This window comes from Triticum aestivum, chromosome 6A, assembly GCF_018294505.1.
Source record: "Triticum aestivum cultivar Chinese Spring chromosome 6A, IWGSC CS RefSeq v2.1, whole genome shotgun sequence".
Lineage (NCBI taxonomy): Eukaryota > Viridiplantae > Streptophyta > Magnoliopsida > Poales > Poaceae > Triticum > Triticum aestivum.
In genome coordinates this window covers 16,169,681-16,180,905 of record NC_057809.1, presented here as the reverse complement: position 1 = coordinate 16,180,905, position 11,225 = coordinate 16,169,681, and the positions used below count along the sequence as shown (strand labels likewise).

The 11,225-nt window shown below is 46.8% G+C and overlaps 1 protein-coding gene across 1 annotated transcript; it reads left to right on the top strand.

Annotated features, from left to right (window-relative positions):
* On the top strand, window positions 1–5,739 carry LOC123129313 (germin-like protein 2-4). The gene is made up of 3 exons (XM_044549528.1): window positions 1–102; window positions 3,552–3,971; window positions 5,668–5,739. The coding sequence occupies exons 1-3, from the start codon at window positions 1–3 to the stop codon at window positions 5,737–5,739; spliced, it is 594 nt and encodes a 197-aa protein (XP_044405463.1).
* The last annotated feature ends 5,486 nt before the right edge of the window (window positions 5,740–11,225 follow it).

The following is an 11,225-nucleotide window of genomic DNA, read 5'->3' as shown; positions in this document are numbered from 1 at the left end:
ATGGCCAGCTCAGGCAACTCCATCCATACTCTGAACCTAAACACAAACCTGAACCTGAGCGCCAACCCCAGCGGCGCCTCGCACGACCACTACCTTCGGAACGTGCAGGATATTCGGTATCCCATGCCTCACCTAGCAATATCGTCTGCCATGCCAAACCAGTGCGACAACCCTCGCACTGCCTCAGGTGCCAAACCCAAACATAATAAAGGTATTTATGTGTGACAGGGAAGTTTTTTAATCTGAGACTTTTATGGTAGGCTTTTTTGTTGCTCAATTGTGTGATCATGCTATATGATGATTGATGATTTTACATCTTCATCAAAATGAATGTTGTGTCAGTTGAGCTTTCAAAGGAAAGTTTAGAGTTTGACAGATTTCTTAACTGGTTCATTATTACAAGAGCAATGAACGGGAGGCGGAACAATTCTAATGATGTTGTTCACATTTGTTGTAAGTGCATCTAGTGCCCCTTAGTGATTATGGTGTATTGAAGACTTATAGGTTAAGGGACTAATGCGTTTGTGAGTGTACACAGGTCTATAATTCTATGAGGATTTTAATATTTACAGAGAAAATTGACCCCTAAAAATGAAGTTCTTCGACTGAAGACTTTGTATTTCTGAAGACTTTGAAAGTGAAGAAATTGGTGTGACCTTGAAGACTTGGTATTCATTCGAGGAACATGAAGCGTGAAGACTTTTGTTTTCGTAGTTTCATTTTCTCTTTCTTGAGTCATAGGAAACACCGTACTGTTAAAGGGGGTCGAGGAAATACTAAGAAAAAATTTCCATGTGATGCTCAGCTCAAAATCCTACACCTACCAATCCCTTCGAGTGAAGCCATTGGAAATCTCATACAGTCCAGTCATATTCTTCAGTGACAGAAATGAAGTTCTTCTGGTCTCTGAGGAATTTGTTCTGACTGAGGAGTTAGGAATTCGCGAGTGCAGATTGCCTACACAGTGAGGAACATGATAGCCCTGAGGATTTTGCTACTCAAAATTCCGACTGTTGCTGTGCTATGCGCCAGCTGTCCCAAAATATCTATCCACCTAACGGTCATATCATTGAAGGGCATTTATGTCTTATCATGCCGGGCTGCTCCCTAGGCTATAAATAGCCGCCCCTACAACCACTAGCTGGTTGGCTGCTCCGAGAGAAACTGACACTTGTCATTTAAGAGCAACCCATCCTCCGAGGATTTTGAGCGAAAATCATCAAGTGAGGAAAAACCCAAACCCAAACACCTACAAAGCCCAAGTGATTGAGCATCACTAAAGAGATTGATCCTACGTGGATCCGACGCTTGTTACCTTTGAAGATTGTGCTTCTTCCAGACGGTTAGCCGTTATGGTCTAGAGCATCCAAGAGGAATTGTGGATCGCCGAGTGACCAAGTTTGTGAAGGTTCGGAAGTCACCTGAAGACTTACCACGAGTGATTGGACGAGGTCTGTGTGACCTTAGTTCAAGGAGAATACAGTGAGGACTGGGTGTCCTGAGCTGCGTGTTCAGGACTGGGTGTCCGGGACTGTGTGTCCTCGAGTTTAAATACTCAGCCGCTCCAACCAGATTTACAACTGAGACATCAGTTGGAACTGGTCTACCAAATCATTGTCTTCACCAAGCTTACTGGTTCTATTCCCTCAACTCTTTCATTTCCTCGTAACTGTGTTGTGTGTTTGTTCATATCTGTGTTTGAAGATTTTGACTGAAGACTTTCTCAATTTCCTCAGTTCAATTTCTTCAGTCTGTTTGTCTTCATCCTGTGTTATCCTGTGCTTACGCTTCCTGTACTCTGTGCCTGTTTTCATTTCATCATGATGACTATGCTTGCATTCTGTTATGTTTACTTTTGAGTATTTATTCCGTTGCTAGTAGTTCTTCGCTAAGGAATTTCCTCACCGGCAAATTCCTTAGTGAAGAATTCCATAAAAATCGCCTATTCACCCCCCTCTAGTCGATATAACGCACTTTCAATTGGTATCAGAGCAAGGTACTCCCTTGTTCTGTGTGATTTTGGTTTAACCGCCTGGAGTTTTAGTTATGTCGACCGCAGGTATGAAGAAAGTGACATCCCCCATCTTTGACGATCATGAGTATCCCAAGTGGAAGGCCATGATGAAGAAGCGCCTCATGGCGATGAACAGCGAGCTGTGGACCGTCACTGAGATTGGTCTGACTGCAAGATGGCGGAAGCAGATGACATTCGCAAGTACACTCTTCTCAACCTCACGGCGAAGGACGTCATCTGCTCCTGTCTGTCTCAAAATCAGTTCAGGAATATCATGCATCTTGATCATGCGAAGCTTATCTGGGACCATCTCTCTGAGGTCTATGAAGGTCATCGAACCCGCCATGATCCTTGGTTTGAGGACTTCAAGGAATCTCTCAAAGCGATGACATTCAAACCAGAATCATCATCTTCTGGATTGTGCCTTATGGCAAAAGATGCTGATGTAACTGAATGCTACCTATCCGAGTCTAGTGATGATGAATCTGGTGATGAATTTGGACCCAGCTATGTCAAACTTGATTCCCTTGCCACTAAACAACAAAGAACTTCGGAAAAAGTTCATTACATGCTAAATAAGAGCGGTGATATGTTGGGTGAAGAAATGGATCAGTCAAAAGCTTTGGCTGAAAGTCTTCAGAGACTTCATACTAAGTATGACACCCTTCAAGATCATCATAACACTCTCTTATCTGATCATGAGAAGCTTTCTTATGAATTTCTTCAAAGAAAGCAAGACCTTGAGAAGCTAAGAGTGAGTTATGAAGATCTTCAGAAGGAGCGCGATTCATTACTTGCTCAATAAATCAGCGCTTCTCAGGAAGAATTTGATCCTTCTTGTTTGAAATGCATAGAACGTGAATCTGCTAATTCTTCACTTGAATGTTCAAATGCTGCTAATGTTTCAAATTCTTCACATGCCTCTGCTATCACTAATTCCTCATCTGAGGACACTGCTAGTATCACTGATGCTGCAGGGCTGAAGGAATTGTACATGACAGGCATGTACAAAAGCCTCAAAGGGCATCAGACTCTTTGTGATGTGCTTAAAAAGTAGATCCTCAATAGGAACCCTAGGAAAGAGGGTATTTCCTTCGAGAGGAAACTCAATGCTGATGGTACATATTGGAACACCAAAACTACATGGGTTGGTGCAAAGGGACCTCCAGTTGATCCATCTAACTTATCTGGATTTGCATGTGAATCTCCTCATTCTGATGATGAGTCATTTGACTCCAACTATAAACTGTTCAAAAATCAGAATGGTGAAGTATTTGCTAGATATGTTGGCACTAACTGCAGGAACGGTCCTCCTATGATGAAAATCTGGGTTCCCAAAAGATGCCTTGAAAATCTTTAGGTGAATGTCATCATGACGCCACCTGTGAAGAATAGGAACGCCAGATCAAATTCTTCATATGGATCCAAGTCATCATACTGACCAAACTCCTCACATGGATCATATTCCTCAAAAATATCAAAGTCCTCATATGAACATCATGGTGCTAACCCGTCTGTTTCGCAGGGAAGATCTAAGGATTATGGATATGTGCATTTCACGGGGGTGTCCGTCACGCCGGCGCAGTTCCCGGGCCTGCACACCCTCGGCATGTCCTTCGCCCGCGCCGACCTCTCCGCAGTCGGCGGCGTCAACCCGCCCCACTACCACCCGCGTGCCACCAAGATGGCGCCCGTCCTCGCCGGCCGTGTCTACGCCGGCTTCGTCGACACGGGGGGCCGCCTCTTCGCCAAGTTCCTCGTGGAGGGGGAGGTCATGGTGTTCCCCCGCGGCATGGTGCACTTCCAGCTCAACGTCGGCGACCAGCCCGCCACCGTCTATGGCACCTTCAACAGCGACAACCCTGGGATCGTGCGCATCCCCGCCACCGTCTTCGGCTCCAGGATCAGGGACGCCGTCCTCGAAAGGGCCTCCGGCCTCACCGTGGAAGAACTCCGTGTTGGGGAACGTTGCAGAAAACAAAAATTTTCCTACGGTTTCACCAAGATCCATCTATGAGTTCATCTAGCAACGAGTGATTGGATGCATCTACGTACCTTGTAGATCGTGAGTGGAAGCGTTCAAAGAACGAGGATGAGGGAGTCGTACTCGACGTGATCCGAATCACCGGAGATCCTAGCGCCGAACGGACGGCACCTCCGCGTTCAACACACGTACGGTCAGTGTAATGTCTCCTCCTTCTTGATCCAGCAAGGGGGAAGGAGAGGTTGAGGAAGATGGCTCCAACAGCAGCACGACGGCGTGGTGGTGATGGAGCTGCAGTACTCCGGCAGCGCTTCGCCAAGCTCTATGGAGGAGGAGGAGGTGTTGGAGAGGGAGAGGGAGGCGCCAGGGCATGGTGTGTGAGGCCCTTCCTCCCCCCACTATATATAGGGGGCCTAGGGGGGGCGGCCCTAGGAGATGCAATCTCCTAGGGGGGCGGCGGCCAAGGGGTGGGGGGCTTGCCCCCCAAGCAAGGGGGCGCCCCCCTTTAGGGTTTCCCCCACCCTAGGCACATGGGCCCTAGGGGAAGTGGCGCCCCAGCCCACTTTGGGCTGGATCCCTTCCCACTTGAGCCCACGGGGCCCTCCGGGATAGGTGGCCCCACCCGGTGGACCCCCGGGACCCTTCCGGTGGTCCCGGTACAATACCGGTGACCCCGAAACTTATCCCGATGGCCGAAATAGCACTTCCTATATATAATTCTTTACCTCCGGACCATTCCGAAACTCCTCGTGACGTCCGGGATCCCATCCGGGACTCCGAACAACATTCGGGTTACTGCATATACATATCCCTACAACCCTAGCGTCACCGAACCTTAAGTGTGTAGACCCTACGGGTTCGGGAGACATGTAGACATGACCGAGATTGCTCTCCGGTCAATAACCAATAGCGGGATCTGGATACCCATGTTGGCTCCCACATGCTCCTCGATGATCTCATCGGATGAACCACGATGTCGAGGATTCAAGCAACCCCGTATACAATTCCCTTTGTCAATCGGTATGTTACTTGCCCGAGATTCGATCGTCGGTATCCAATACCTCGTTCAATCTTGTTACTGGCAAGTCACTTTACTCGTACCGTAATGCATGATCCCGTGACTAGACACTTGGTCACTTTGAGCTCATAATGATGATGCATTACCGAGTGGGCCCAGTGATACCTCTCCGTCATACGGAGTGAAAAATCCCAGTCTTGATTCGTGTCAACCCAACAGACACTTTCGGAGATACCCGTAGTATACCTTTATAGTCACCCAGTTATGTTGTGACGTTTGGTACACCCAAAGCACTCCTACGGCATCCGGGAGTTACACGATCTCATGGTCTAAGGAAAGGATACTTGACATTGGAAAAACTCTAGCAAACGAACTATACGATCTTGTGCTATGTTTAGGATTGGGTCTTGTCCATCACATCATTCTCCTAATGATGTGATCTCGTTATCAATGACATCCAATGTCCATAGTCAGGAAACCATGACTATCTGTTGATCAACGAGCTAGTCAACTAGAGGCTTACTAGGGACATGCTGGTGTCTATTATTCACACATGTATTACGATTTCCGGATAACACAATTATAGCATGAATAAAGACAATTATCATGAACAAGGAAATATAATAATAATGCTTTTATTATTGCCTCTAGGGCATATTTCCAACACTCCGGCGGATCGAGAAGAGGTTCGGCGTGCCCAACAAGGCCGAGCTGGAGGACTAGTTTACTACTAGTACTTCGTTCCTTGCTGGTCGGCCATGGCGGCCGGCCGTGGCCGCATGTGCATGATTAGCTGACATGTGTAGACTTGTTGGTTGGGAGTAAGGGCAATACTTATTTGTTTATAGATGGTCACATTACCATCCGCGTCTGTCTTCTTCTTAAAGATCCATTTATTTTCTATGGCTCGCCGCTCAACGGGCAAGTCAGTCAAAGTCCATACTTCGTTTTTATACATGGATTCTATCTCAGATTTCATGGCTTCTAGCCATTTGTCGGAATCCGGGCCCGCCATCGCTTCTTCATAGTTCGAAGGTTCACCGTTGTCTAACAACATGATTTCCAAGACAGGGTTGCCGTACCACTCTGGTGCGGAACGTGTCCTTGTGGACCTACGAAGTTCAGTAGCAACTTGATCTGAAGTTTCATGATCATCATCATTAACTTCCTCTCTAGTCGGTGCAGGCACCTCAGGAACATTTTCTTGAGTTGCGCCATTTTCCGGTTCAAGAGGTAATACTTCATCAAGTTCTACTTTCCTCCCACTTACTTCTTTCGAGAGAAACTCTTTCTCTAGAAAGGATCCATTCTTGGCAACAAAGTTCTTGCCTTCGGATCTGAGGTAGAAGGTATACCCAATAGTTTCTTTAGGGTATCCTATGAAGACGCATTTTTCCGACTTGGGTTCGAGCTTTTCAGGTTGAAGTTTCTTGAAATAAGCATCGCATCCCCAAACTTTTAGAAATGATAGCTTAGGTTTCTTCCCAAACCATAATTCATACGGTGTCGTCTCAACGGATTTCGACGGTGCCCTGTTTAAAGTGAGTGCGGCAGTCTCTAAAGCATAACCCCAAAAAGATAGCGGTAAATCGGTAAGAGACATCATAGATCGCACCATATCTAATAGAGTGCGATTACGACGTTCGGACACACCATTACGCTGAGGTGTTCCAGGCGGCGTGAGTTGTGAAACTATTCCACATTTTCTTAAGTGTGTGCCAAATTCCTGACTCAAGTATTCTCCTCCACGATCTGATCGTAGGAACTTGATTTTCCTGTCACATTGATTTTCAACCTCACTCTGAAATTCCTTGAACTTTTCAAAGGTCTCAGACTTGTGTTTCATCAAATAGATATACCCATATCTACTCAAGTCATCAGTGAGGGTGAGAACATAGCGATAGCCACCGCGAGCCTCAACACTCATTGGACCGCACACATTAGTATGTATGATTTCCAATAAGTTGGTTGCTCGCTCCATTGTTCCTGAGAACGGAGTCTTGGTCATTTTACCCATGAGGCATGGTTCGCACGTGTCAAATGATTCGTAATCAAGAGACTCTAAAAGTCCATCTACATGGAGCTTCTTCATGCGTTTGACACGTATGTGACCAAGGCGGCAGTGCCAGAAGTATGTGGGACTATCATTATCAACCTTACATCTTTTGGTACTCACACTATGAATATGTGTAGCATTACGCTCGAGATTCATTAAGAATAAACCATTCACCATCGGAGCATGACCATAAAACATATCTCTCATATAAATAGAACAACCATTATTCTCGGATTTAAATGAGTAGTCATCTCGTATTAAACGAGATCCCGATACAATGTTCATGCTCAAAGCTGGCACTAAATAACAATTATTGAGGTTTAAAACTAATCCCATAGGTAAATGTAGAGGTAGTGTGCTGACGGCGATCACATCAACCTTGGAACCATTCCCGACGCGCATCGTCACCTCGTCCTTCGCCAGTCTCCGCTTATTCCAAAGCTCCTGCTTTGAGTTACAAATGTGAGCAACTGCACCGGTATCAAATACCCAAGAGCTACTACGAGTACTGGTAAGGTACACATCAATTACATGTATATCACATATACCTTTCGTGATGCCGGCCTTCTTGTCCGCTAAGTATTTGGGGCAGTTCTGCTTCTAGTGACCACTTCCCTTGCAATAGAAACACTCAGTCTCGGGCTTGGGTCCATTCTTTGGCTTCTTCCCGGCAGCTTGCTTGCCGGGCGCGGCAACTCCCTTGCCGTCCTTCTTGAAGGTTTTCTTACCCTTGCCTTTCTTGAACTTAATGGTTTTATTCACCATCAACACTTGATGTTCCTTTTTGACTTCTACCTCTGCTGATTTCAGCATAGCAAATACTTCAGGAATGGTCTTTTCCATCCCCTGCATATTGAAGTTCATCACAAAGCTCTTGTAGCTCGGTGGAAGCGACTGAAGGATTCTGTCAATGACCGCGTCATCCGGGAGATTAACTCCTAGCTGCGTCAAGCGGTTATGCAACCCAGACATAGTGAGTATGTGCTCACTGACAGAACTGTTTTCCTCCATCTTACAGCTGAAGAACTTGTCGGAGACTTGATATCTCTCGACCCGGGCATGAGCTTGGAAAACCATTTTCAACTCTTCAAACATCTCATATGCTCCATGTCTCTCAAAACATTTTTGGAGCCCCGGCTCTAAGCTGTAAAGCATGCCGCACTGAACGAGGGAGTAGTCATCGGTACGTGCCTGCCAAGCGTTCACAACGTCTTGTTCTGCAGGGAGAACAGGTGCGTCACCTAGCGGTGCTTGTAGGACATAATCTTTCTTGGCAGCTATGAGGATGATCCTTAGGTTCCGGACCCAGTCCGTGTAGTTGCTGCCATAGTCTTTCAGCTTGGTTTTCTCTAGGAACGCGTTGAAGTTGAGGACTACGTTGGCCATTTGATCTACAAGACATATTGCAAATATTTTAGACTAAGTTCATGATAATTAAGTTCATCTAATTAAATTATTCAATAAACTCCCACTCAGATAGACATCCCTTGAGTCATCTAAGTATAACATGATCCGGGTTAACTAGGCCATGTCCGATCATCACGTGAGACGGACTAGTCAACGTCGGTGAACATCTTCATGTTGATCGTATCTTCTATACGACTCATGTTCGACCTTTCGGTCTTCTGTGTTCCGAGGCCATGTTTGTACATGCTATGCTCGTCAAGTCAACCTAAGTGTTTGCATGTGTAAATCTGTCTTACACCCGTTGTATGTGAACGTTGGAATCTATCACACCCGATCATCACGTGGTGCTTCGAAACAACGAACTGTCGCAACGGTGCACAGTTAGGGGGAACACTTTCTTGAAATTATTATGAGGGATCATCTTATTTACTACCATCGTTCTAAGTAAACAAGATGCAAAAACATGATAAACATCACATGCAATCAAATAATAATAGTGACATGATATGGCCAATATCACATAGCTCCTTTGATCTCCATCTTGGGGCTCCATGATCATCTTGTCACCGGCATGACACCATGATCTCCATCATCGTGTCTCCATGAAGTTGCTCGCCAACTATTACTTCTACTACTATGGCTAACGCGTTTAGCAATAAAGTAAAGTAATTTACATGGCGTTTCTCAATGACACGCAGGTCATGCAAAAATAAAGACAACTCCCATGGCTCCTGTCGGTTGTCGTACTCATTGACATGCAAGTCGTGATTCCTATTACAATAGCATGAACATCTCATACATCACATATATATCATTCATCATTCATCACAACTTTGGCCATATCATATCACAAAGCACTTGCTGCAAAAACAAGTTAGACGTCCTCTAATTGTTGTTGCAAGTTTTACGTGGCTGCAATAGGGTTCTAGAAAGAACGTTTTCTTACCTACGTGAAAGCCACAACGTGATTTGTCAACTTCTATTTACCCTTCATAAGGACCCTTTTCATCGAATCCGCTCCAACTGAAGTGGGAGAGACAGACACCCGCCAGCCACCTTATGCAACTAGTGCATGTTAGTCGGTGGAACCGGTCTCACGTAAGCGTACGTGTAAGGTTGGTCCGGGCCGCTTCATCCCACAATACCGCTGAAGCAAAATAAGACTAGTAGCGGCAATAAAGTTGACAACATCTACGCCCACAACAAATTGTGTTCTACTCGTGCAAAGAGAACTACGCATAGACCTAGCTCATGATGCCACTGTTGGGGAACGTTGCAGAAAACAAAAATTTTCCTACGGTTTCACCAAGATCCATCTATGAGTTCATCTAGCAACGAGTGATTGGATGCATCTACGTACCTTGTAGATCGCGAGCGGAAGCGTTCAAAGAGCGGGGATGAGGGAGTCGTACTCGACGTGATCCGAATCACCGGAGATCCTAGCGCCGAACGGACGGCACCTCCACGTTCAACACACGTACGGTCAGTGTAACGTCTCCTCCTTCTTGATCCAGCAAGGGGGAAGGAGAGGTTGAGGAAGATGGCTCCAGCAGCAGCACGACGGCGTGGTAGTGATGGAGCTGCAGTACTCCGGCAGGGCTTCGCCAAGCTCTATGGAGGAGGAGGAGGTGTTGGAGAGGGAGAGGGAGGCGCCAGGGCATGGTGTGTGAGGCCCTTCCTCCCCCCACTATATATAGGGGGCCTAGGGGGGGTGCCGGCCCTAGGAGATGCAATCTCCTAGGGGGGGGGCAAGGGGTGGGGGGCTTGCCCCCCAAGCAAGGGGGTGCCCCCCTTTAGGGTTTCCCCCACCCTAGGCGCATGGGCCCTAGGGGAAGTGGCGCCCCAGCCCACTTTGGGCTGGATCCCGTCCCACTTCAGCCCATGGGGCCCTCCGGGATAGGTGGCCCCACCCGGTGGACCCCCGGGACCCTTCCGGTGGTCCCGGTACAATACCGGTGACCCCGAAACTTGTCCCGATGGCCGAAATAGCACTTCCTATATATAATTCTTTACCTCCGGACCATTCCGAAACTCCTCGTGATGTCCGGGATCCCATCCGGGACTCCGAACAACATTCGGGTTACTGCATATACATATCCCTACAACCCTAGCGTCACCGAACCTTAAGTGTGTAGACCCTACGGGTTCAGGAGACATGTAGACATGACCGAGATTGCTCTCCGGTCAATAACCAACAGCGGGATCTGGATACCCATGTTGGCTCCCACATGCTCCTCGATGATCTCATCGGATGAACCACAATGTCGAGGATTCAAGCAACCCCGTATACAATTCCCTTTGTCAATCGGTATGTTACTTGCCTGAGATTCGATCGTCGGTATCCAATACCTCATTCAATCTCGTTACTGGCATGTCACTTTACTCGTACCCTAATGCATGATCCCGTGACCAGACACTTGGTCACTTTGAGCTCATAATGATGATGCATTACCGAGTGGGCCCAGTGATACCTCTCCGTCATACGGAGTGACAAATCCCAGTCTTGATTCGTGTCAACCCAACAGACACTTTCAGAGATACCCGTAGTATACCTTTATAGTCACCCAGTTACGTTGTGACGTTTGGTACACCCAAAGCACTCCTACGGCATCCGGGAGTTACACGATCTCATGGTCTAAGGAAAGGATACTTGACATTGGAAAAACTCTAGCAAACAAACTATACGATCTTGTGCTATGTTTAGGATTGAGTCTTGTCCATCACATCATTCTCCTAATGATGTGAT